This window comes from Osmerus mordax, chromosome 15, assembly GCF_038355195.1.
Source record: "Osmerus mordax isolate fOsmMor3 chromosome 15, fOsmMor3.pri, whole genome shotgun sequence".
NCBI lineage: Eukaryota > Metazoa > Chordata > Actinopteri > Osmeriformes > Osmeridae > Osmerus > Osmerus mordax.
This window is the reverse complement of record NC_090064.1, coordinates 13,869,282-13,895,858: the sequence shown is the minus strand read 5'-3', so window position 1 is coordinate 13,895,858 and position 26,577 is coordinate 13,869,282. Positions and strand designations below refer to the sequence as shown.

The following is a 26,577-nucleotide window of genomic DNA, read 5'->3' as shown; positions in this document are numbered from 1 at the left end:
ACTATCTGACATTACAGAAAACACCAGTCAACATTTAAATTTTTTTAAATCAACACTGACCAAACCAAACCATACATTAAAGTATGTAGTAACACTTAACCGAAAGAGTTCACCTCATCACAGAGTTGATCATTTCATGTCATGTAATCAACGGAAGACAGATGACCAGACACAAAAGAAGAACTGTCCTGGAATCCATTTTCAACCTTGAACAGCATACTCATAAATCATGGCGGCAACAACCTATTAAGGTACATTAGCTACAACAGCAAAACAACCACCTTGGTTTCCTAGAAATTGTTTTATTTTGTTCACAGGGCTTTGGCACTGAGTGTGGGTTCAGAATGACACCTGACCCACTGTGTGTGGGTTCGGGTCAGGAATCCTGTTTTCTGCTTTTCTTCAGCTTCTTGATCTTCTCTTGTCGGATCGTCTCCCCCTCCAGATAGGAGATCTCTGACAGGCGCTGGATAAACGAGGCGGATGCTCCGCTCACTGGGTCTGGGTATGTCTGGGCTGGTAGAAACGCAGAGAGAACACCTTCAGACACCAGGGCAGCACGCATCAAATACACCTGTAGCAGTAATATCCATCTGTAAAAAGGGCCAGGCAAAATGTGTCTGTAAAACAATAGAGATAGACAGCTAAAATGCTGACTTGGCTGTGTGGTCAGGTTGAACAGGGAATAAAAAAGTAAGGTTTAAGTTAGCGTACATTATGGAACGTTTGCAATGAGTACAACTGAGCTGTGGAGAACTCTAGGGGAACTTTTGTTTGTTAGTTCTAAATCAATTTCATTTGCACCTGAACATATTCAACATACTGTTCCTTGACTGACTACCAAAATACTGTAGGATTATGCCCTTCTGATCCTTGATCTTCTGCTATACTTTCTATATGGACAATCTGTATGTTGCTTTGAACAAAAGCATCTGCTAAATGGAGTCAGGTGGCTGAGCGGTGAGGGAATCGGGCTAGTAATCCGAACGTTGCCAGTTCGATTCCCGGTCATGCCAACTGACGTTGTGTCCTTGGGCAAGGCACTTCACCCTACTTGCCTCGGGGGAATGTCCCTGTACTTACTGTAAGTCGCTCTGGATAAGAGCGTCTGCTAAATGACTAAATGTAAATGTAATAAAATGTAACATGTAAACATGCAGGATTCCTTCTGAACCAGAGCATACACTTCTACCTTCTGCTGCACAGAGGTGTTTGCTCAAACAGGTTAAGCCCACATCCAACACCACATGTCAGGGCAGATGTTTAGCAGGGGGTTCATGAGGTCAGGCAATGCTTACTTTTCTGATGAGCTCCTATGGTGAATAAGCTGCAAGTTCGATTTCCGACTCTTGGTCTGTGAGGAAAGAATGAAAAGGGCAAATGGTTACTAACAGAATAGGACCAATTTATGTGCAAATGAAAAACACAGTAAGGGTATTATACTTCTACCTGTGTTTGCAGCCATCTATGGATAATGAGTGTCTCCCAGTCAGTGAGATGGCAGATGGTAATAAAATGGCTGGACCAGAAGTAAGATCATATCCCTCATAGCATCTGTTAGGGAGAAGCAGAACAATATATTTATCTATTGCTTATATAAGAACAATTTGCCCACACACACACACACACACACAAAACTAATCCACAGAAGTCATTATCTGGAAGTTCAAACAACTGTCAGATTCAGGGAAAAGTCCTGTACATTTCTACCAGGCTGTGGAAGTTTGCCTCTCTTCTTTTCTTCCACTGTCCATTGACACAATCAAACTGTTAATCTTACACAGTGCTCCGAGTGAGTTATATTATGGACAGTACAGTTGGGAGCCGCTTGCTTGATGGAAAGGCCAAACTAATCATAATGGGCTGCTTACCCAAGGGTGAGGGGCCGACTGGGGCCGAGGGACCTCTCCTTGAGGCAGGAGTATCGGTTGAGGTTGCCAGACCTGTGCACCTGGTAGTCCCGTGGCAGGGGGGGGATAGCCCCACTGGATCTCAGGAACCTCTCGTCTGGAGGCAGACCACAAGAGAAGGATGTGACCTACTATCTAAGATGTGTTTACTGAGGTAGTTACGTTTGTACGGGTTGTACATCACATATTTCTGATTTAGGAATAAGAGCCTATAGAATCGGAGTTGTCGCTAACTAAAGATAAGTTAAGTCATTAAAAAGCTGTTTCAGAAGCATGCGTTTGGGCGGGCTTTTGGAAGGACCCTAGACAAGAACATTAACTAGGGGAAATACAGGTTGTGTATTTAGGGTGCATGTGCTGTGTTTAGGATGGCTGCCTAAATTGCAATGTGATGAGAGTGCCATCTAGTGGCAGCATTTGAGAAGACATTGTTGTTACGTATGAAGCGCGCACATCCTTGTGACACAGCAATTTTATACACACTGCAGCATCTAAATGAGACGATAATGCATAAGTGAGATACAAACCTTTTAATTCATACTTGGGACACATGTCGTCATTTTTCCACTTCTTATCAAACAGAAAGTGTCTCCCACAGGCGGGAGTCTCGCCATTGTTATCTGAATCCAATCTGGCTAAAGAGGTGCCAGCTCTCCCTATGAAAGTTGACCTGAGTATTCCAAACACATCAGAACAATAAAATGAACAAATGGAGACATCATTGGGATCGTTTCCCTCCAGTGTCTCATGTAGATTTGCTCACCCCTCTAATATACAGTTGTAATCCAGTGTTTTTCCGTTCCTTGAACCTACAATTCAAATGGGTACAGTTGATACAACAGCGGGCAATATACGTGGCCATGATGTGAATGAATACCATTCACGGTAGCGGTGGTATACAGTAGCTTGTTTCACTGCATCAACAACACCCCAATAATCACATCAATAATGCCAGCACGCCCTGCTTACTTACTGTCCTGAATTCCAAGGCACTTTCTCCTGAATGACTGATTGTTTGGCTTGACTCCGGGCGGTCTTCCTGCAGGTATTCTCATACTTGAGCGGGCTCCGAAAGTTGAACTAAGAGAGTGGTCGACCGCAGCAAGTGGACCGGGCAGCGTGCACCGCAGGCTGGCCTCTGAATAGACCTTGTCACCGTCGGTAGATAGCGACCCTCCTGTTAACAGCTTTGGGCTAGTGAAGCTATACATTGCTGCCTATCAGGTTATCAAGATCCAAATAGCCAATGAGCGTTCATATTCACCTAAATGGACCTATACTAAACTATACGCTGTTTGCCCGCTAGCTAGGCGTCCACTACCGAATGTCATACTGTTGCTATGACAACAGACTACACATACTCCACAGCATATCAGAACGTATTTCTTTGTGGAAATGGTAAAGAACTGAATTAGTTGACCATGTTGTCGATCTAAATTTTGCACTGGTAATTCCAGGCTCAATTTTAAAAAATGGATGCAAACTAGGTCAATAACTGGTTACTAGGTAAACAGGCAGTAAGTTATTATACACGTATGTCCATGGTGCACGCCTTACCACTAGTATACAGACATAGGCTTGAGAACTTTGTGTGTAGAACCAAATGTACACAATAAAATTCTCTATTAAATATTTTCACATGGTCCAACTGGACTTCCAGTAACACACACTAGATGGCACCACTGTCATTTAACATAACATGAGGGAATGGCTATGAGTTTGAAGAACACAAACTACCAGTACTTGAATCATGTCACCTTTATAGACAAACAAGACACATACATGGGTTTCTTTAAATGTTTTATTCCAGACATCAGAAATCCGTGAAAATTCTGTAAGGAAAAAATATTTGTTTTAAGTGAAAGCAAAAATAACACACAAAATGTGGTCACAATTAGCACATGGCATGCTGGCTCATCTTGAGGCAAAAAATGCATAGTATGATGACAACAAAATACAGAAATCCATCCTGGACTACTACAAGCTACATATCCATTTTGATGGAACAATCCCTTTACAATTCTGGTGAGCTCCCTTCTCACCATGGCCTAGTTCATCCTCCTGACGAGTCTGTTGATCTGGTCCTCCCTGTTCCCGGCATCTCCTCCTTCCACAAAGTGAGTGGTCTTCTTGTTCATGCCACCACGGGGGGACGACAGCTTGAAGGGCCACAGGAAGTTGTTGGCGGGCTTGAAGTTCTTACCAACTGTGTAGATCTCATGGATCAGGTCCTCAACACAGATGATGCCGTATTTGCCTGAGAAGAAAAATCATGCATTGCCAGTTTAGTGATACTTGAGTTGAACGAAATGCATGTTGACACACATGGACATCTCAAGACTTCTGATAACACATGGTCCTCTTCACCAGATGGAACATTTACCCACTTCAGTGGTTAGAGCTCCACACCCTTTGATTGCACACACCCCCGCCCCTCCAAAGTGTTACTCCAAGACCAAAATGTGTAAGTAGAGTCCCCATAGTCCTGTACAATGTACAAGAACAGTGTGAAGCATCCATACCGAGAGCCTTCTCCACCAGCGCGTTGTCAGTGAGAGCAATGCGCTGCTTTGTCATCCTGCCATGACCACGCTTGTAGATCAACTCACGCACAGACTTCAGGTTGGGGTACCTGAGACACAGGTCACATGGTTACGTCAGGGGCAGCACAAGCTCACAAACGTTGCATTCAGTTGTATGACAGCTTATCAATATAGGTCCTCATCCAGGATCTATTCAGTCTGGGACAGGATCACCCAACAACTTCAAACCCGTCATAAGATTACAAAAGGCTACTGATGTTTCCACACTGCCTTCTATTTATTCAGCACGGTGTGCATGATGTGGTTTCAGACAAATTGGCTTAAATTTTCAGATTTCTCACCATGGTCGATAAGATGGGGAAAAAAGATTCAGCATCATTAACCACACCAACACTTAACTCTGATCAGTGCGTACTACAACTTCAACGAGGTACCATCATCATTGCCAATCTTGTCTCACACAACAGTAAAGTTCACTTTACCCCCAAGCAATGTAAGGCTCAGCAATCCTCAACATGTTGATGGAAGCCTTGTTCAGCTTGACGAACACGCCGTTGAAGATCTGGCGAAGACGGAGGAGCTGGAGGACTTTGCGGACCTTGGGGCTGACTCCGTTGATACTGGGAGGAAAAGACACAAACAGTTACGACTCCATTCAATCCTAATTTCACTGAACACAAGTGACAACTGAGTGGTTTCAGATCAATTGGCTTATTTTTCAGATTTGTTTCACCATGGTCGATAAGATGGGGAAAAAAGATTCAGCATCATTAACCACAAAGCAGAGTTAATTGGCACTAGACTGGCAATACTAGACTCACCCTCTGATTCTGATGACAAAGGCCAGTTTTGGCTCAGCTGGGACATAGTAGTTTCCAACTTTGCGGGCTGTACGGGACAAGCGAATCTCACGCCTGTACATCTCCCTGTACTCCTTGTGATACTTCTCAGCCCTCTTGTAGATGAGTTTCCTGGTCACTTTGCGAGACTGGTTAAAGAAAATCATGTTAGAGCAACTACTACAAAATCTAGTCTTACATTCCACTGATGCCAAGTTCCTTACCATTCACTTCAACTAACATTTACAATGTTACATAGGCTTCTGTACCTTTTTGTCAGCCAGCAACTTCTTGATGCGCATGGCCTTCATGGTAGCGTAGGCCTTTCGCCTTTTCAAAAGGCTCTCAGGGACCGCCGGAACCTTCTTCCTGCAAAAGTAAAGCAATACACAGCTTACCATCAGAAACCATGACACCACGTCAACAGCTCGACTGTCTCAACCCTGAAAACCTTGCTTAGCAATGTCAATGCCTTAAACAACTAGTTAGCAGTCGGCAACATCTTTCCCGGCTAATTTTAGCTAGCTAGGTATGAAACGTGAGTCTCGGTATTGTAACACTGTATGAGGACTACACAAAATTATAGCCTGTAGCCAACACGAAAGACGTGCAAAATACAAATGTTTTATCAGTCGCTTTGAAACAGACGGTACACTAAAAACGTGGAAATGAAATGCGCTTCTTAGGCGTGAAAGGTAGCCTCTTCCATCTGATGTTCTTGTGTACTATATTGCATGTTTTGAAAAAATAATAACTCGACTATGTGACAGACAAACTTATCATGTTATATTGGATGCAGATTATGCGTGATATCAACTGAATTAATAGATGGTCTTAGATTTTAGCGGAGCATGAATCACTTACTCTGCGTCCGCCATTGTATCCACCGAGAAAGAGAAATATCTTCATGCGCATGTGTGAGTTAAAACGTTTAGGCCCCCAATTGCTGTCTGTCGAACTGCCTGGATCGCCTGTTAGTTTCACTAGTGACTCGGTCAGTGGCGTGTCGTTGGGGACCTTTTGGACGGAATATTTTTTTCATTATATTTATAGTAAAGACGTATTATACGCTATAGCCAAGCCTATGTGTTATGAAAAACGGCTTCATGTGAAATGAAAAACTGTATGTGTAAAATTGCGATATAGGACGACCCAGCCTACTTTATAAACATCACTCATTTTAACAATTGTATATTTACTTTTTTAGTATTTATCACAAAACAGTGGCGAGATACTTATTTTCTCATGTATTTCATAAAAAATGTAATGAATAGGCCAACCTACTATTAAGTGGTGTCAGGTGATATTAGAATCAGAATCATAATTTGGTTTATTCGCCATGGAAGTTTACACAGACACGGAATTTACGATATTATTACTATATTATATATTACTATATCATTTACTATATTACAATCATATCATCAGATTTTTTCCGAGTTCACTTGTGTACAGCTGTGAGGCTTGTAAACTTATGAGCACATTTTCAGCAAATATTCACAGAGCAAATAACATACGATGTTCCTAAATTTAGAAGTAAGTTTCAAACTCAAAATAGCCTACATCAGTGGGAAAAAAAAGATAAAATCCAATATACTATTATGCTTTTGAAATGGTCTGATGGTCAGAAATGGTCAGAAAAGATGTCACACTGTAACAGAACGTTGTACCAATGCAAATTTCTCTGTTCCACACGCTAGTTGTCGAGGTAGGCTGTTGCAAATTACTGATGACGGACTGATCCCTTGCTTATGTCAGGCGCTCAAGTCTCAGCCTATTGGGTCCATCATTGACGGGCAGACTGCGGACTGAATAAAAGCAGTGAGAAGCTGTTGAGCTGAGATCAGTGAGGACTGACCGTCGCAGTAAGAGAAGGGAGCAGCACTGGCAGCTATTCGCAACTCACTGAATCCCTGAATTTCTGATTCCGGACATCAACCGAATTTTTTTTGAGCAAAGTTACTTAAGCTTTTTTGAGATTGGCATTGATTGATTCTGTAGCCTACTCAAGCGACATTCTGAAGTCACTGTCTTTTCTTTATCAAGACACAGAAAGCATTTTCAGATCGTTTGTGGTCGTTTTTCACTGATAATTTAGACAGTTTGTCTAAAACCACAACACTGCCAGTTCGCTTCTGGTTGAGTTTATTCTACCTCTTATGGTAACAGTATAAACCGCAGTAGAAACGTTCTCTAGTTCCAATATTTCCATTGACTTGTTTTTAGTCGGAAATTGCATTTAAGATGATGATCATTATCGCTGAATTCTTCGTGGTCATATTGAAGGTGCTCTGGGCTTTTCTAGCGGCTGGGGCGAAATGGGTCGTGCGTCCAAAGGAAAAGAGTGTCACAGGACAGGTGTGCGTGATCACCGGGGCTGGAAGTGGCCTCGGGCGGCTCTTCGCTAAGGAGTTTGCTCGTAGACGGGCAGTTCTGGTGCTATGGGACATTAACAGCGAAAGCAACGAAGAGACTGCAGAGATGGTGCGGCAGATTTACCGTGAGCTGGACAGCCCGATGTCCAAAGATGGTGAGTAGCCTTTATGCAATTTAAGGAGATTTTACGCGCAGATGATGAGACTATTGGCCTTGGTTTACTAGCATTTATTTTAACGATACAGATTAGAACAGGATTTGCAACAAACTTAACTGGTCATAGTTAATAGATCGATAACAACGTGAAAAACCTACAGGCAGCAAAACATTTATTTCAAATTCTTGTAATTGAGAGATACTTTTTTGATTAAATGAGCAACGGTAGTGAATAAATAAAATTTAAAAATCCCATTCAAATATACCATACATAACTCCCTAGTGCAGTACTACTTTGCCGTTGCCTAGGGGGCGGACTGTATCATGTATTCACCTCACCTTGAGCGCTCTAGTTTCTAGGGCTATAGCAACAAGGAAGTTCAACAGGTCTTTTGAAAACACAAGTAGAGTTAATATAAAACCTTCTACATGCTCATGACAACTGAATTGCTGTATTAGTGTGCTTAATATGTGTGCATGCATCATCGTTCTCATTCCTCTTGTGTGTGTTTCTCTTCAGGAACTGTCGGAGGGGTAGAAGAGGTGCCCCCTCTCCAGCCCCAGGTCTACACATATGTGTGTGACGTGGGAAAACGCGAGAATGTGTACTCCACCGCATTGAAGGTGCGCCAGGAGGTGGGAGACGTGGACATTCTGATCAACAACGCCGGCACTGTCTCTGGTCATCACCTCCTGGAGTGTCCGGATGAGCTCATAGAACGCACTATGGTTGTAAACTGCCATGCACACTTCTGGGTGAGTACCCTGCCAACTGCCACCAGCACCTTTTTAAAGTTGCCCCAATTTACCTGAGTCGAGTACTGTAGTCATCCCATTGGGGTAACTGTGAACTTGTGGGAGTCGCAAGTATTCTCCAGGTTTCGAACTCCATGTGACTGCTACAAAGTTATTTTGTGAGTAAAGGGCATTCTACCACACTACTGTATCTGTCATCCGCAGACAATCTGATCTCCTTCCTAATCTTGCGTCTGTATCCGAGATCAGTTATCTTGGCGTTTGCTAAGGTGCCAGCTGGACAGGAATCTTTGTATACTTCTTCCCATCCCTGCTCTCTGTGTCTGCCAAACACAATTTCATTTGAGAGTGTGTGTTCCGATGGGGGAGGGGAGGAGGCAGAGAATAATATGACCATAAATAGCTGCCTTTGCATCTATAGACTTAAGATCCAACTGGCTCTCCTCTCCCAGACATTCATGGGTTTGGTTTGATGTGTTTGAAGGCAGCTGTTTGGCAGCTCACTCTGGGGATGATCCCCATGGTATGTCCCCCCCCCCCCCCCCACACACACACACACACACACACACACACACACACACACACACACAGTGGGACAGCAGCACTAACATCCACCATGTGAGGAGACGTGGTTATGTTGCCATTGGTTGGAGCCATCCCACACCTCTTCAGGGTGCTTGGTGGTCAGGAAGCCGTGTTCCTTGCCTGCTCCTCCCAATTCCTGGTTTCTCAGTCGTTTCCTCTCACTCCCATCATCTTGGTCCGCCAACATGAATATTTATCTTGGAGACAAGATGAACCCCAGATACAGCAAATCTGTCCATCCTCACAAAAACAATATGTTGGTCTTCTCAAGTATCAGTGTGTATTTGTATGTGTTAGCACACCAAGAGCGTCTAGCCAGGCTTGGTAATTAAAAGCCCATTGAGAAACACTTCCTGCATGAGTGGGGAGGGGAGAGGCAGTGTTTGTGTTAGACCAATTCTCACTTGCCCCCCCCCCCTCTTCTAATTAAGCTCATGTTAGTAAACGAGTGCATGCTGAGGAGTGCAGAGTGTATTGTTTGGGGAGGACCACCCCTGTAGAGAGAGTATGGTGATGTTTGTTTAGAGACCTGCCGTGCTGAGTCATCCTCTGTGCCTGGAAGGCAGTTTTCAGCCCAGCGTGGGGAGATTGAGGCTGCCATTTGTTTGGGTTTGTTTCTCAGAGTGTGATTGGTGATGTGTTCAGTCGAGCCTGCGGGCTCAGTGCTTACAATCTAGGACTCGGGGCCATATTGGAGTAGAAAGAGAGAGCCTTTCGTTTGGTTACTCAATGACACCATGAAACCACATTGATGTGATTCACTAAATTGAGCATGAAAAGTTCTTGCGAGACCAATGGGCCGTGCGCGTTAGGCAGGTTGTATTCTTTGCGAATAGACTCTCCATTCATTCATCCACACGACTGCCGCCTTGCACTCTTCTCTCAGTCCAGTCAGGATCCAGCGGTTTGGTGTTGTAGTTTGGATTCTCATTAGCGCTTGTGTCTCTGTTTTCTCTTGTTCTGTGGCGAGCCTGGTTTCTCTGAGGGAGGGGGGCAGATGAAAGCGGGGCCTAATGAATGGGGACAGGCAGTATGGAGGATGTGGTTCATTAAAGACACAAGCTGGCTGAATAGAGCTAAGACCAACAGGACCTGTCGTCTTCCCTCCTACACAAGCACAGCGCCCAAGCGTCTTACAGAGCATATGATGGTGTATTACACAAGCATCTGATGGGAGATTTTGGGCGTACAATAGTTTCTAAATGGCCAATTTGTGGGACATGACTCAAATGGTCTGTATCACTGTTTAGTCATTAAGATGAATTAGATCTCACGTCCAGTTTAGTAAGACCTGTGGTTTTCTATGGTTTGTCATAAAGTGTTCATATTACAAAAGAAAATGCTTTTCCTCTGGTGTGCTGAAGGATTGTATTGAAATGGTAGCTGTTGAGGTTTTCTGTCAGTTTGATTTACTGAGTGGCTCCTTCATTCTGTGCTCTACTTTCTCGAGCTCGTCCTCTCTGTGTTCACATAACGGCCTCAGGCACATTCTCCCCACTTGTTCACGAACTTCATGTTTCTGAGAAGGTAAAATGAATACCCTGATGTCTGGATAATGTGTTCTTTTGTTTGGCTTGTCTAGCATGTTATTTTGTAAAAACATCCTACAGGCATCACAATAGCTTGGCCCACCCAGGAAAACCATTTGAGGCTGATTATCAGATAAGCGATGCCCTTCCTCCCCAGGCTCAGTCTGGTGAGATTGTCTCCTGCGGCTGGACTCCCATCCTGAACGGCAGTTAGAAGCAGGTTAACAGAACCCACTCCACCTAAACGCTCTGCTGAGTGAGCAACCAGAGGAAGGCAGTCCAGATGGGAGAATGTTGTTCTTGTGTGTGTGCGAGTGTTTCATTTTGATGGATACTTTGGTGGGAATGGAGCGCCGATGAAGACGTGAGCAGGAAGTGAGCGGTTATCTAAGCGTGGTTGACTGCCAGGCTCAGCCCTACTTCCTCGGGGTCCCCCCCTCCTTCTCTCTCCCACCCAGGCTCCAAGAGCCCCTCTTGGCCCCCAGGTCCCCCAGGCCTGCTGAGGAGCTGCTGCTGGGGGAGAGGCCAGCTCACTTCTTCTTGCCGTGTCTTACCCATCCCTCTCTACCCCTCTCTCTCTCTCTCTACCCCTCTCTCTCTCTCTCTACCACTCTCTCTCTCTCTACCCCTCTCTCTCTCTCTACCCCTCTCTCTCTCTACCCCTCTCTCTCTCTACACCTCTCTCTCTACCTCTCTTTCTCTCTACCCCTCTCTCTCTCTACCTCCCTCTGGTTTTAAATGAAGATTAGGGAGAGGAAGCCCTATTTTATTGCCTGGATGATGCCTTAGTGCTTTAGCTGGGTAGGGGGTGAGTTTATTATGAAAACAACCTTCCATATTCAGGCCGGCAGGACGTTCCGTAGGTATTGGTGAGCAGTCGTCCTCCTCTGCCTGGGAACATCTGACCTAAAGCCCCCAGGACTGGGGAGGACCGTGGCGGGAAAGAAGAGGAGGAAAGAGGGGAGGAAGAAGGGGGAAGTCTCATGCCGTCCGATCCACAGGCGAGAGGGTAATGGCAAGCTGCTGCCTGACCCACTTATCTGACAATTGGTTTCTTGTCTGTGGATCAGCTTGACGAGATGCCAGGCGACAGGAGCCAAGTTCCGCAGGCTGCATTCCTGCTGCAGCCAGAGAAAGGAGTCAGCCAGGCAGAAGGGTCCTACTTGACTGGTTTTATATGGGGCCCTCCCCTGTCCTGTGCACCTGTACTCCCCTCTGGAGTCAGCGCCACTCACATGCTAGAGTTTCCATCCACTGTTTAATGAGGCTGGGAAAAGCCAAGGCTCTGCTGGTTAGCCTTGTTGAGTGGTTTGCTTCTAAAGGGAAGTTTGGGAAGTTTCCATCAGTGAGTGCTTAGGGAGAAAATGGAGAATGACACAGATATTTATGTTGACAGTCAGAGCGTACCCCCATCTTGGATGTCGTGCGGCCGCCAGTCCTGGCGACCACGGATGAAACTCCGCCTCCGTCGTCATGGCAACGGGATCGGACCGTTCGAGCCTTGGATTGATTATCGGGATCCCAAAACAAAACGCCATGTGGCGAATCAAGCAAGGACATCCGTGGTCATCGGGAGGGGTCAGTCTCATTAAATGGCCACCTGGTCCGTGTCGAGGCCAATACTTGTTCATATTCCTGTTGGTCACTAATCCAGCCTGACACCACAGCTGCGAGTAGCTTTGTGTATCTTCAATGCCGCCAGTGGTACGCACCAATTAGGGGGCACAGCGGGCAGGGCACCCCCACATGGGCCACGGAGGCCTGGCTGTGTCGTGGGGTAATTTAGCGGAACGGCGAGCTTTGAGACCCAATTACGCCCGCTCTGATGTAAGACATGAGCCCCTGTTTGCTTTCACACGTTTTGTGTCCGAGAGGTGCGCAGAGGTCATGCCAACATGCCAGGCCTGTCATGAGAAGTAGAACATGACAGGAGAGGGGGGCCTTGCGTGGCCTGGGGGGGGGGGGGGGGTCCCGTTCTGACGCTTTCTGTTTGTCTGCTCACTGATTAGAGAGGGATGTATGAGCTTTCCTGCCATGAAGGAAAGTATTCATGTCAGATCAGTGATTACTTTCAAAACATTTTCAGCAAGACTGCAGAGCCCTGTTTTAATTCAATGGAATCAATGTACCCATGTGCATGTGTAATACTAATCTTATTTGAAGTTTTCCTTGGTTGCTGAAGGACTCTGTCAGAGACATTCCAGTGTCCACTTAATACTTACTTCAACATTTCCTGCAGTCAAGGCATTTCAATTGTGGCATAAATCTTCCTTTTGGAAGCCATGAACAGCACCAGGAACAGCACAGCCCTGGTCTGTCGGTTGCTGTTGAAAAGTGAGCAGGGTAGAGTTGGCATGGCCCAGGTACATCTGAGCTAATGCTTCATTTGCACGCAGAGCCCCCACTCATCCAACGCCATCTTGGCATCAAGAAACCCTATCTCAGCTTTGGCCTGCCTCAAAACTCTCCCTTCACTCAAGTTGAATATTGCTGCAATTTCACATTCAGTGTCCTGGATAATTACAGAGGTTTGGCTCAGAGTCATATCAGTTTTACCTGGCTTTCGAATAAGTTTTCACAGCAGACAGTTGCTTTCTGACATCTCCTCAAATCCCTCTTCCCCCGGTCTAACAGTTGGCTGCCTGCAGTTAAGTTGGTGCTTATTGTTGTACCAGGCATGGCAAACGAAGAGAAACATGAAAACGCTGTATGCTGTCGGGGAACACAAGAGATGTACAGATACAGATCCTATGAAAGTGAATGGGTCTGACAAGCCTGGCTTATCTAAGGTTTTAACGAGACTTTCGTGCTCTGCTCTCTGCTGCCGGCCTTGCAGCACTGCCTGGTACCACTCACTCTGCCTCTCTGAACTCCTCCAGCCCATGTCTGGAACTAGGTGACGTCATTCCCAGCCAACACTTTCTCCCTTAGATAAAGTCAGAACAGATATATATATATATATTTCTCCCTTCACACCTCTTCCCAGCCCGTTCAGATGGTAAGCACAACATTCTTAGCTGTCTTGCATCACTCCATTTGTCTGAAATGGCTCTGGCCTTGTCGCTGACAAAAGGCCCGGTGAGTGTTTAGAGCCCTCCTGGGGGGAGATTGATTGGTTCCAATTCCCATCACCGCCATCACGTGTCGCCCCTGCTGATTGGCCATGCTGTGAACAGGCCAACTCCAAAGTCAATCAACGGGGTGAGAAATGGATCTCACTCTTAATTCACTAAGACCCCCCCCCCCCTCCATCCCTCCTTGTTGCCCCTCCACCTCCCCATCTCTTCTAGTGTTGCTCTTTTCGCCAGCTCACTGATTGGTGGAGCCACTTAGGTGCTCACGTGGCAGGTAGTGCTCCTCTTTCATGTGTCCTCGTCCTCTGGTCCTGGCTCTGCGGGCCTTGTCCTCCACACAGCAGGCCACCGGGCTACGGCTAGGGTAGCCTCTGAATTGCATTGTGGGACGTGCTGAGTGAACGGAGGTCTGTGATTGGTGCTGTCGTCACCTCTTTAGACCGGGCCCCTGTCGCAGGGTACGCGATCTGTGTGGGAAAAGGAACAAAACGGCACTGTAGATCTCATCTCTCGCCATCTCTTTCTGCCTATCGTTTCACTTGTTTTTTTTGCACTCAGTTCAAAAACATTGAGTTATTAGAATAATGTTGTACGACTGTATGAAACAACTGTTGAAATATTGCCTCAGAGTCTACACTTCCAGTGGCCTGTCTTTTTTTTACAGAACCATACGAAAAAATATTCAAAAGAGCTCCTCTCTGCATCACCATGGATAAAGAGGGAGAGAGAGGAGGATCAAAGGGCTTTGGCACAGATAAGCTGCTCCAGTAAACTAACCTTCCTTTTTTCCTTTCTCTTCCTCTCTTCTCCCCCCTCCTCCTCTCTTCTCCCCTTCCTCCAGACCACCAAGGCTTTTCTTCCCAAGATGCTGGAGCGAAATCATGGCCACATTGTGACGGTTGCCAGCTCTCTGGGCTTATTCAGCACAGCTGGAGTGGAGGTTAGTAACACACACACACACATACACGCAAACCCTCCGCATCCACCATTTCTCCCTCAACTAGACCCTGGGTCTTGGCCGGAATACAGACAGAGAGACTGTCCTAAAGACTATGTGCCAGCTAGCATGCTGTGACCAGGAGATTTACCCTTCTCCTAGCAGCACTCCCCCCAGAAAATCCAAACGACACAGATCAGCTTTAGGGGGCCCTTCTGGGGCTGGAGCAAGCTGACAGGAACCTGCAGGGGACAGACATCTTCATCACTGCTTTAGAAATGATCTGGAGCTCACTCAGTATTCACCTCACAGCTACTTTCAATGGCCTCTTGCTTTTTTATTTTTTTTCCTGTTCTCTCAATTGATTTCCTTTTGTGTGTCGATGATCTTGGTGTGTTTTCAAATTATTTTCTGTCTAGTGACCTTAGAATAAATTCCTGGGCAACTGCCACATTCTGCTGTGTTCTAAAAGGACCCTCAGAGTGTATTTTAAGGATTGTTCTAGCAAACGCACACTCGCCCTCTTTCTCACCAGACTGGATTGGTGTCATTTTCAGCTGGTCTTTAGGAGGCCACTAACCCATAAGTCTTTGTTTTTATAGCTGCACGTTTGCTTTTGTTGTTCAGGCATTCATCCAGAACGATTAAGTCTCCCTTCAAAGGATGTTGAGCTCAGTTGATTTTTGTTGACCTATTATACTTCCTCGAAATGCCTTGAATGTGATTTTAAGGCTGCACATTAATTTGGGGACCAAAGCTGGCAGGCCTGTCATGTGGGCACAGCCAAATCTCTTTATTTCCCTGTGTTTATCGACACGCATCTGTGTTTGCCCAAGTTCTGTTTGAAGATCATTTTCACGGCGAACCACATCAAAACATTCCCACCAAGCTGAAGCTTCTCCTGATGCACTGGATAAGAATGCTAATGAAACCATAGGGCTGAGAGCAGAGGGCTTGGAGGGGGCGTTTGCACCAGTGTCATTACCAGGAAGAAGAAACCTCTTAAGCCCAGGGCATGTTGGGCAAATGTTCATCATTGGTGCGGTGTGGCTTTTACAGCGATGCATGTCCTGTCATTACCCTCACAGGACTACTGCGCCAGTAAGTTTGGTGCCATCGGGTTCCACGAGTCTCTGAGCCATGAGATCAAGGCGTCTGACAAAGAGGGCATCAACATGACCCTGGTGTGCCCATACCTGGTTGACACGGGCATGTTCAAAGGCTGCAGGATAAGGTAAACAAGGAGTGCAAGTGAATCTCGTTTCGCTAACATGAATGTGACTGGTTGTGTTCAAGCTGAATGGGGAACATCATCTCGGAATATGATGTACCTGGCAGGAGAGGTCATTATGCGTTTCTTACCCACGGGATAACCTTCCCACACCTTGCAGGACAGTGCCTCTCACTGTCTCTCTGCCTGGGCCGGTCATGGAAATGCCTTGCCCAGTAGATTATGTTCAACGCAGTTCTATGGGCATCTGTGAAATCCTCTGGCATTGCTTGTAAAAAAGACTGTACACATCACATTTGATTAGATTATTATTGGTGTGGTCACACAGGAAACTATGGCTGTATATCCCCATTGACTGAAGTGTATTTGAGTGTTTTCCCATTTAATAAGCCTTTTTATTGGATCTATTGACTTCCCCTCACAGAAAGGAGATTGAGCCCTTCCTTCCCCCCCTGAGGCCTGAGTTCTGTGTGAAACAGTGCATGAGGGCCATCCTGACCGACCAGCCCATGATCTGCACGCCTCGCATCGTTTACATGGTCAACTTCATGAAAAGGTGAGTTGTACATTTTTCCTCTCTCTCTCTCTCTCTCTCTCTCTCTCTCTCTCTCTCTCTCTCTCTCTCTCTCTCTCTCTCTCTCTCTCTCTCTCTCTCTCTCTCTCTCTCTCTCTCTCTCTCTCTCTCTCTCCACATACCTTTCTCACCCCTTTTTTTCATGTCAAGAACATATTTCATGTAAAAATGCCTTTGATCTAAGTGTGACCCATGTCTCTCTTTCTAGCATCCTGCCTTTCGAGGCCATCGTGTGTATGTACCGGTTCCTTGGGGCCGACAAGTGCATGTATCCCTTCCTGGCCCAGCGGAAGGAGGCCATGAACAACAACGAGGCCAAGAATGGGATCTAGGGGGTGCTGTTTCCACCATACGCAGGGGCATATAGCCTAAGAGTACAAGGATACGACCACTGGGGATGCATTAGGAAGGAAGAAGAGAATGAAAAAAAGACTGAATCTAGACTGGTGCACTTGCATTGAGCGGATGCAAAGGTTTACCATATTGTTCCTCTGGAACAAGGAAAGCTGTGTAGTACACAAAGGATGTAATTGTATTTGTGTTTTTTTTTGTTTGTTTTTTTAAGGATTGTTTAGAGATACCAATCATCAATATACTGTGTCAATAGTTTTGAAATCATATGAAAAAGGTATTCAGTAATTAACTATTTACATAATGTAGTCACCAGCCTTATCTAGTGTCTTTGTGGAAATATACAGTATGTTACTGTACAAACAGTAAAATCTTGTCACTTTTTATTTGAATTTTTTTGTAGACATGCACTGTAATTACTGACTTTCTCTACACTGCCAACTCTGTGTAGATACGGTTCAACTTGGCATTTCACTACCCAGAATCCTCTGAGGCACAGTCCAACCAATCAGAATGGTCTAAATTGTTATCTACGTTTGCTGATGTGTCTACTGAAAGGTCATTGATTTCACTGTCAACTGAAGAGATTCCATCCATTTATAATCCGTTTCCATGTACACCATTTGTTTACAACATTGTTTTCTTTTTAAATGCCTTATGTTAACATGATTTCTTTGGTTAGTATAAAATTGATCTCTTCTTGTTTAGACACACGTGAACACACTTTCCAGCTCAAACTAACAGCTACCTTTTGGCTTGTCCAGTTGGGTGGCTCTTTCCAGACATGCAATTCTGTCATGTGGAAGTTATTTAAGTACTCATGTAACTGTTCAGAAGACCCATCCCCCAACTCTAAACCTTAATTAAGTTGCCCTAATCTAATTGAAGCGATGAACTACATTGTGCTACTCTGCTGTCTAGAGGGCATGTATTGATCATCAGCTGAAGAGAGCGCTGAAAGATCTTGTCATTGATGTGCAAATTCTGACCAGCGATTGATTGGTTTGGGGGAAAAAATAAAGTAAAAAAGAATATTGCCAAAATCTTATCGTTTAAATCATTATTTCATTTCTAAGACAACTAAAACCCAGTGTTTGGGACCTGACATCCAACAGCCAGAGATGTCTTTGAGGGAACTGTAAACATATAAAACAGTAGTGATGCTCTTATTTAGTGTAGTCTGTTGTCCATCTTGTTAAGTGTGAGATGTAAACGTTTTAACTGTTGTACTCCCACTAGGACATTGCTGTCTCCACTGTAATTGATGTTTGGATATTTTATAAAAGTTTTTGAATTTCAACTACATTCCAACAGGTCTCATTTCTCCAGTCACAGCGATGAGCCTAAATTCTCTACCTCTCTTTTTTTTTTTGCCATTCGTTGACAGTATAACATACGCCTCTTTTTGTAATATTTCTGAAGACTGCTCTTTAGTCGAGCAAATGTGGTTCTGATGTTTAGTGTCTTTACCTAACTTAAATTAATAAAGTGATTTAGATTATTATGTGGTGTGTGCTCACTTGGTTCCTCTCAATCACAAACATGTTACCTTATTGTAGAAGTGTGAAATGAAATGTTTAGACCCCCTCTGATGAAGACACTAAAGTATTCTGTCCTTCCATCTTCTGGGTCTCTGATTCTGACATCAGTGCGTGGGACTGAACAAGCTGGCCAGTTCTAACAAGAAAATAACTACATTTATGCATTTAGCATTAACCCTAACTAAAAATACCAATGTTCATAGACACATTCTAAGTTAATCTAAAGGCTCTTTTCAGAGCCTTTAGCCTGCATGGCCAAGCATTGTGTCAAAACCCTAAACAAAGGAAGGAGTTCGACATAAGCAAACCATCACAATGGGGACAGTATAGTTCCTACAGGAAAAAGACAGTATCCTGTAGGAAGTGGACATTAAGAAACAGCCTCGGCTTATTCCCACAGATATTCTATTATGTTAGTAAACATCCCTCAGATCTTCCTTCACGTTCTGGCAGTTGCTTTCGGTGTCATTATCATTGTCCTCTCACGTTGTGATGGGTGAGTCATCCCCATTGATATGGGTGTTGGCTTGAGGGGTTATGACACGTTTGTAATACAAGAGATGCTTACAGAGTACCAAACGTGACTGATAACAAGGAAAGAAATTAAATTTAACGAACAGGCCAAAATCAATAGGTGACGTAGCTAGCTACACGTTATCATAAACCCCACTCAACTGTGCTAAGCTTAAAAAAGTGTAAAAGGGATGACTATATTCAATTACTGTAATCACAAAGGGTGGGAGGGAAGGCCGAGCTTTCCCCTAAAAAACAATATATTTCACGAAGGTCTGAAAAAACAGATTATACATCAACGAGACATAGTCTACTGAGTTTACAATGGAATGATTCACTTTGTGTAAGCTATCGATTAATGGATGAGGAAAAACGGTCTTTCATCTTCAAGGACACAGGAAGCAGAAAGATCATTTAGATTGATCCAAGATTATTTGCAAAAATAAGAATGGATCTCTCAGCAGGGGAAAGAGTACGTAACTCACGTCGATGCATCTCCCAGACATTCTAATAGGCCTACAGCTTGCAATCCTTTGTCCAATTATGCTTGAGTGTGCAGATGTCAATATCTCAGCCAGCAGCTCTGAAGCTCTTCGGCCGTGACTAATTGGGGCTGGATGAAGTTGCTTTCGGCAGATTAGTGCTATTATGAAACAGCCGTACGGATAGCTTCAATCCCGCAGCCAACAGACCAGCCAGCTACTGTTTGGACTGCCTTAACCCTTGTGCAGCCTTCGGGTCATTGTGAACCTTGGGGTCATTTTGACCCATCGTTGTGTTGTGACAACTTTAACGAATGAAAAAATTAAGCAAGCATTCTCTTTTAAAAGAAAATGCTTTACTTTATTTTTTCATTAGGTAAACTTGTCGCAATACAACGGTGGGTCACAATGACTCAAAGGTCACAATGACCCGAAGGTTACACAAAGGTTGGAGAGGAGACTGTGAGGCAATGCACTGATAAGCCGACCTGTAGCAGCCAGGTATAGACATTCGTAGAAAGTAGCCTCGATACCATAATTTAGGTCATTCATCAACGTCTGGAGGATTCCCTTCACTTACTTCCTCCTGTTAATACCGGTCTAATTTAGAGGACTTTAAGGGGGGTCGATTACACATAATTCAGGGGGGGAAAATCAATGGTGCTGGCGTTTGCTCCTGTGTGGTACAGCCAGGCTCAACAGTCACATCGATTTTGTTCTATTTTGGACAATGAGGTCCACTTTCCTCATTGGAGGGACAGAACAGCTTATCCATTCTGGGTTTAGCTCTGGTTTCCTGACGATTCCCCATGCGCCTGTCCCCCCAGGACACGTAGGAACGCACGCAACGTCTGGATAAATTCCCTCCATCCGCCCTGGAGTGCAACAGCTGCGGTGTGAGCAAATCTGACGATCCACACATCATCCGACTAACAACCCACTAGCAGGTTGTCTTGGTTACAGGGCAGCACAGGTGCACTGTGTGAGGCTTCTACGTTGAAAATGCCTTTGTTTAATAACCGCAAAGGCACTTTCTGATAGTCATTAAGTCAAATCAATTTACAGTTCTCATTTGTCTTGGACTCAATATCTAAATCCCAGGATGTAAGATCAAGCTGAGTGGTAGATAACGGTAGAAAGAGCCATTTGTTTTACTTAGATTCTTCTGAAACACTTGATTTACGATACAAGCGGTGAACACCGTGTTCTGGAACTGTGTGTACACACTGGTCATCAATGATTTAACAGAGAGATGCAATAAAATCTCTGGGAATTTAGCATGTTCTGTTTCGATTTTTTTTCAGAATTTTGAAGAAACAGAGAGCCTGTAGTTCAGAGTCATTTGATGTAGATGAGTGGTCTCAACTCCCATTGCTGTGTAAAACAGATGGCACTGTGAAGCCCCTGATGCCAATCACCCACTTTAGCATATGGTGCTCCTGACATCTACATATTACACCTCTTCACCTCCTTGTGTACAGTACCAGAACCATCATGTAACCAGAACAGGTGCTAATAACATGTGACTTTGTCAACTTTAAGTAGAGGCAGAGAAGAGGTCGACAGTGGGTGAGGTAACCACTTTGTGAGTCAGTCGCTCAGTCGCTACTGTTCTATCTACACTGAGGTGAAGAACAGCAAAACACCAGACAAGTTCAACACACAAAAAAAAAAGAGACTGAGGTTTGTTTTCAACATGAACTGAGGTGATTTTACTGCATTTCTGGAACAGAGACTTCTTAATTGCGTACACATTGACACTCGCAGCGAAGATATCCTCACGTCGTCCATGTGAGAGAACGAGTGATTCAAGTAGTAACCTTCCCGGAGCGAGACGCCCTCGTCCGTGCTTCAGAACGCAGGGATTAAAAGCACCCAGTTGATGCCTTGGCGGTCAATACAACACACACAATGGGTGTAGGTGTGATCGACAAAACTGTGGGGGAGAGATCCTCTGATGTAGAATCACTGGACTGTCCTGTTCCCCCGGTTGCCCTCAATAGATCCATCCATTTTAAAACATCACTGCAGTATTCTAGAATGAGTTCATTCAAGAATACTGTAGCGGCTTTCCAGAATCCAGGTTGTTTTTTATTTTGTAGTTACGCAGGTATGATCTCAACATAGCTTCCAAAAGCTATTCTGCATTGATGCTGAATGGACCATTTCCAGTGATGCTACATGAGAGGTGGGGGACATGAGGACAGGCAGAACCGGAGGACTCAAAGATTGGCCCAACCTCGACTCTGGCAGTTTTCCACTTCTACTGATTACATCTAACACCAGTTTGGATCTTTTTCTCCACATGATCTTTTCTTAGTGTTATTTTTCAGTACAGTATATGATATTTCTGCAAGTCATACACATCCATATAGATAGATGAACTCATTATCAGCATGAAAAGTAAGCTGGGTGACGATATATGAAGACAACTACTACTTTCACAGCACTGGCCTTGGTTAATTTGAAATACAGTACTCAAGCATTGTTAGATTAATGAAAAACAAAACAAAAAAAAGGAACAAAATAAGAAACATAATACCCTTGTAAAGTCTGTTTTCTCCCCTAAAAGGTTTCCTTTGCATCAATGGCAAGATGTACAAATTTGTGTTAACCATACCAACAAAACATCTATTCAAAGGGGAAACTGTCTATGTATATTTACTTTGGATTCCCCGTGATCTGAAACAGTACCATGCATTTTTAATCTCATTCACTGATTGATTTGACATTTTAGCTTGTTCTTTTTTTCTTTTGATGATCTTTGACTCCATTGAAATTATTAAGAAATGTAATGTGTTAGGATAGTGTTGTCTTCACATAGACTCGGGTAATGGTGTTTTTATTTAGTCGGTCATTTCTCGGTACACATCCACCCTATTGCATGTTGACAGGTGTTGCAGGATACAGCGGCGGTCGTGGGGGGGGGGGGGGGGGTGTGGGGGGGTGTTTGGCCAGTCCTGGGTAGGTGGTGGGCGGGGGGTTGTGGGAGTGGGGAAGGTGGGGAAAGAAGGAGGAGGAAGGGGTGGGTGGGGGGGGGGGCAGCTCCTAGACGACAGCCTTTGAATCCTTGCAGACCTGAGTGGTGGTGCCTGAGTTAGTCTGGTCAGTGTCCGTCCTCCCTCCCACACGGCTCACCGCTCTGGAAGGACAGAAGGAAACCGGCTTTAGAGTGGATCCTGTCCAGAGACAGGCTTTAGAGTGGATCCTGCCCAGAGACAGAAACAACACCTGCTGGAACCCCTGGTGAGGGCACGGCCCTGCCCCAATCAAGCTGTCAACACACTCCACCAAGCTCCCTTCATTTAACTGACCTAACAGAAAGGTTGAACTAAAGAACACAGATGCGGTTTAGTAAATCTCTAAAGACGGAATATATTCTTACAGTGGTGGAACAGGGCCCATAACATTGACAAGACATTACAGTTTTTATTTTCAGATATTGCTTGGCTCCGTTCCTCAAGCCCTTATCCAGTTACTGTAAGAGAATGCAGGAGACTGCAGTAACAGGCAGAGACTGAGCTTGAGGGTTTGTACGCAAACGCCACCCAGGGTTCAGAGGTCGTCTCTTGGAAGGAGACAGAGATGCAACAACATTGAGACTCAGATAATGCTGGCACATTCAGCTACAAGCAGGGCAAAAAGAGATGGAGGAGAAGGGCCTGCACAGTGACTAACTGCCCCATTCAGGTCAAAGTATTTGAGGGCAAGCTTTCACATATTTGCTCTTCTCATCAGTGATATGACATAATCGTTTTTTTTGTAAAAAAAAAAAAAAGAAAGGCTGGTTCGTTTTCCCCCTTCCTTTGTTCCAAACACGCTCCTTTGCTACGAAGACGACAGCGCCTGTAAGAAAACAGCTCCCTAACCTTTTCCCAAGGCACACCTACTATGACAATACGCCACGGTGGCATTCGGTGATTTGTTCCATGACCCCCCCTCACCCCTGTCTCCTCTCCTCTCCACCCTCCCCTCCCCTCCTCCGTGGCCTCCTCCTCGTCATGGAGGAGAGGAAGGTTCCTGGAGCTCTGCGGCTCGGCGGAGGGAAGCCTTTTCCGCCCCACTGCCGGCCAAGGTGATAGGGATCGATGGGGCGATAGTGATCATGCAAAGCACTGGGTCAGGCTAGGCTGTAGGCCATGAGAGGGAGGGAGGGAGGGGGGAGCTCTATGGAAATGCTTGGCCTGCTCGCGGTTACCTTCCGCTACAGGAAGAGGGCTGCGAGGGGAAAAGGATGAGCACGGGATGGGAGTGGAGTGGGCCGGAGGCTCCGATGATGGGCCGGAGGGATCCTGCAGACACGCCTCAGATGGGGCAGTGCGACCTGACGTGCAGACTTACTTTGATAGGGCCGTCCACCGTGTCCAGACCCTGCTCCGACAGCTGTTTCAAGGCACTTAGAGCCGCCTGAGGAGAGAGGGAACAACAGATGGTCAAGTGAGGGAAAAAAGGGAGAGAGAGAGGGAGGGGCAGAGGGAGGGAGGGAGTGCCACCCATCAGCTGTTTTTCAGATAACACTTACTCTGGGAACCCGATGCCAACAGGACACTTTCTCTCCTCGCTCTGTTGTCTTTGTCTCCTTTCCTTTAGCTGTTTATCTAGCGCTATAAGGCTAACGTGTCTGTGTGTGCGTGTGTGTGTTTCCTCTTCGTTGTTTACATAGTGTTATTGGCTTAACATTTTCCACTTTATGTTCGGATTTTCCTAAGTCAATCCTAGTTATACGTGCATTCCTGCTAACCTAAGCGTAAGTGAGTCTATAGCTTCAGGTCCGGCATATCTATAAATCACACTGTCATAGAAACACAACAACACTCGCTGCCAACACACACAGCCGTGTCTGGTGGTGTGACGGTCCGACGGAACACTCTAGAGACTAAACAGTTAAACGGTTGCCCTGGACCCCTACGCAACCGCTGTTTCAAATGAGTCCATCAGGAACAACACCGAGAACACATCACGGGACTGTCACTTTTTTTTTTCTCCAGATGATAAATTACATGTAATTTGGAAGCGTGATAAAATCTCCAATCCCCCCCCGATCTCCATTGTCATCTGGGGAGCTGTTAACCCTAAGCAGCGCTGAGGAAACCCTAACCTCGGCCTCCGTCCCATAACCATAAACACACCTAATCTTGGGAACGTTTTGTGTTAATGCCGGTGTTTCAACGTCATCATCCCAGCTAGTTCAGAGGTGGTTTGTTGAGCAGGATGGGTGTCTAGCAACAGGCCTCAATCGGAAGTGCCATGATGACATTTCCTTCCAGACATTCCCCTCATCCCACCACACGCACACACACACACACACACACACACCAAGTGCCATCTGGACAGAGCAGGCCCAATGCTAACAGCCAGCGCAACAGCTCAGATGACAACCACTGTCACCACACCACACTACATCATCTCTGTATGAGGCACTGGGGCCCAACCAAGCATAGTATTTTTGTTTTCATCTCTGGCCTAAATGTGGTCTAATTCATCCAATGTGTGTTCCTACATTGAGGGGGAGATCTGGAGCAGGAGACTCAACTGATAAAAGCTGAGAGCGTGAAAGTGTACAACACAGGTCTGAGGACATTGCTGGAGGGGAGACCTGATCCAGCCGGCCTTCGGACCAGATCGGACAAAGATCCACTCCCCGGACAAACAGCAGGACAATCTCCAAATCCGATGGGAGAGAGACCTTCGTCATAGAGCCGGACCCAAACCAGAAGCACACCTGGGCCTGCGCCGGCCAGGGCGGACTGATCTGGTCTGAGGATATCCAGGCTGCTGGTTCCTGACACAGACCCGCTCCTCCATCCTGGAGATTAGCTCCAGATGTGCTCTCTCTCTCTTCCTCAGGACAGAGAGAGACCGAGGGGTGTGGGGTTTGGGGGCGTGAGGGTGGGGGCAGGGGGACATAAATCTCCCAGCTGAGCTGACACCCTCCGGTTCAGCTATGCACCCCTCCAACCATCCCGCCACCCCAGCTCGTCCCCACCCCAGCGGATGCCCTCCTCTGTGTGTGAGGAGAGGAGGACAGGGGCCAGGAGAGGCTTACACAAGAGGAGCTAGAGAGACTGAACCCACACACCATCCAAGGGAAACCCCCCAGAATGCAGTCTGTGTGTCATTGTGAGACATGATGGCAGACTGCGACCACGTCTGAGTCACCTCTCACACTCACCCCCTTCCTTTCTCTACGTTTTCCCTTTTTACTTTCAGTTGCTCGCTTTCTGACCAGACCCGCTTCTCTCATTCCTCCCCCACAGATTGTGAGGTACTCACCCTTAATCACAGTCTAAGCCTGGTTGGGCAATGTTGGTCTCTCATCCAGACTAATGGACACGTCCAGGGAATATAAAGACCAGATCAAATATGACCCCGACCCGACTTCAAAATCAGTTCACACACAACTACACACTTGAGCTGAAGCCGTCTACAGCCCGGCCACATCCGACAACCTAATTCATCCCTGGGTGAGAACAGGGGAGGGGAACGCCGAGGGGAACCAGGGCCCAGTTCTGAAGATGAGTGAGGCATGATGACTAAACAGGCTCGCCTTGTTAGCCGGGCTCCTTATCACACTCCACACCCCAACACCCTCATTAGTCACATGATCACCGGACGAAGGCTGAATGAGTCACTGATAAACGACCTTTTTCTCCTTTACTGTACGAGCAGCAGGGACGGAGGGAGAGAGGGGGTAGGAGATAGCCGTGGTATGAATATGAATATATATGACTCGCTTGTTCTGTGTTCTTGCCCCTGGTTGGGGGGGAGACTTTATGTCGTAACACCTACTTGGTGGAGTGGGGGAGAAGGGGATGGGGTGGGGGGGTGCTGGGACCAGGCGCCATTTTGTGCTGGCTGGGGGAAACCCTACACACTTCCTGTCAGGTGATGCGTGCGGCCGTTCACGGCCCCGCTATCAGCCCCCCCGCCCCCCCCAAACCGTTTAATTACGCTATAGATTATCACTGAGAGCTTAAATCAAGTCTCAATCCGGGGGACCTTAAAGTATGAGAAACATATGCGGGTCAAAGTCTGGTTTGCATTCATCTGACATTGTAAAAAAACTATCCATTACTTGAGCGTGTAGAAGGCATGTACAGGTGCTGCGAGGGCCGTGCGGTGATGTAGTGTGATTGGTGTGTAAGGTTCACACCGTGTGCCATTACTTACGTCTCCGGAG

The 26,577-nt window shown here is 45.8% G+C and overlaps 4 protein-coding genes and 2 non-coding genes across 7 annotated transcripts in view; 1 reads left to right on the top strand and 5 right to left on the bottom strand.

Moving 5' to 3' along the window:
- Positions 1-2,999, bottom strand: si:ch211-171b20.3 (uncharacterized). Of its 2 annotated transcripts, none has more exons than XM_067251327.1 (7): positions 2,884-2,999; positions 2,674-2,719; positions 2,438-2,580; positions 1,872-2,007; positions 1,450-1,554; positions 1,299-1,354; positions 1-516 (listed from the first exon to the last, which is right to left on the bottom strand). In XM_067251327.1, the coding sequence occupies exons 1-7, from the start codon at positions 2,963-2,965 to the stop codon at positions 377-379; spliced, it is 708 nt and encodes a 235-aa protein (XP_067107428.1). In that variant the 5' UTR covers positions 2,966-2,999; the 3' UTR covers positions 1-376. The 2 variants fall into 2 exon arrangements, with proteins under 2 accessions (XP_067107428.1, XP_067107429.1); XM_067251328.1 differs by lacking the exon at positions 1-516 and adding an exon at positions 556-593.
- A 654-nt stretch (positions 3,000-3,653) lies between these two features.
- rpl7 (ribosomal protein L7) lies at positions 3,654-6,213 on the bottom strand. Its single transcript, XM_067251325.1, has 7 exons — positions 6,157-6,213; positions 5,562-5,661; positions 5,275-5,441; positions 4,936-5,073; positions 4,433-4,542; positions 3,953-4,167; positions 3,654-3,742 (listed from the first exon to the last, which is right to left on the bottom strand). Exons 1-6 carry the CDS (start codon positions 6,168-6,170, stop codon positions 3,959-3,961), a joined length of 738 nt encoding a protein of 245 aa, XP_067107426.1. The 5' UTR covers positions 6,171-6,213; the 3' UTR covers positions 3,654-3,742; positions 3,953-3,958.
- LOC136958413 (small nucleolar SNORD12/SNORD106) lies at positions 4,751-4,842 on the bottom strand. The gene has a single exon (XR_010878674.1). It is a non-coding gene; the product is annotated as a small nucleolar SNORD12/SNORD106 (small nucleolar RNA).
- LOC136958414 (small nucleolar SNORD12/SNORD106) lies at positions 5,142-5,234 on the bottom strand. Its single transcript, XR_010878675.1, has one exon. It is a non-coding gene; the product is annotated as a small nucleolar SNORD12/SNORD106 (small nucleolar RNA).
- A 920-nt stretch (positions 6,214-7,133) lies between the features above and the next one.
- On the top strand, positions 7,134-18,356 carry rdh10a (retinol dehydrogenase 10a). The gene is made up of 6 exons (XM_067251324.1): positions 7,134-7,822; positions 8,345-8,580; positions 14,610-14,708; positions 15,794-15,939; positions 16,361-16,492; positions 16,719-18,356. Exons 1-6 carry the CDS (start codon positions 7,537-7,539, stop codon positions 16,840-16,842), a joined length of 1,023 nt encoding a protein of 340 aa, XP_067107425.1. The 5' UTR covers positions 7,134-7,536; the 3' UTR covers positions 16,843-18,356.
- Positions 18,357-21,081: 2,725 nt separating this feature from the next.
- Positions 21,082-26,577, bottom strand: part of LOC136958016 (double-stranded RNA-binding protein Staufen homolog 2-like) — a 56,751-nt gene continuing 51,255 nt past the window's right edge. Inside the window, 2 exon segments of the mRNA XM_067252238.1 lie at positions 21,082-22,539; positions 23,739-23,804. Of these exon segments, the coding sequence (XP_067108339.1) occupies positions 22,504-22,539; positions 23,739-23,804 (102 nt within the window). The 3' untranslated portion in view covers positions 21,082-22,503.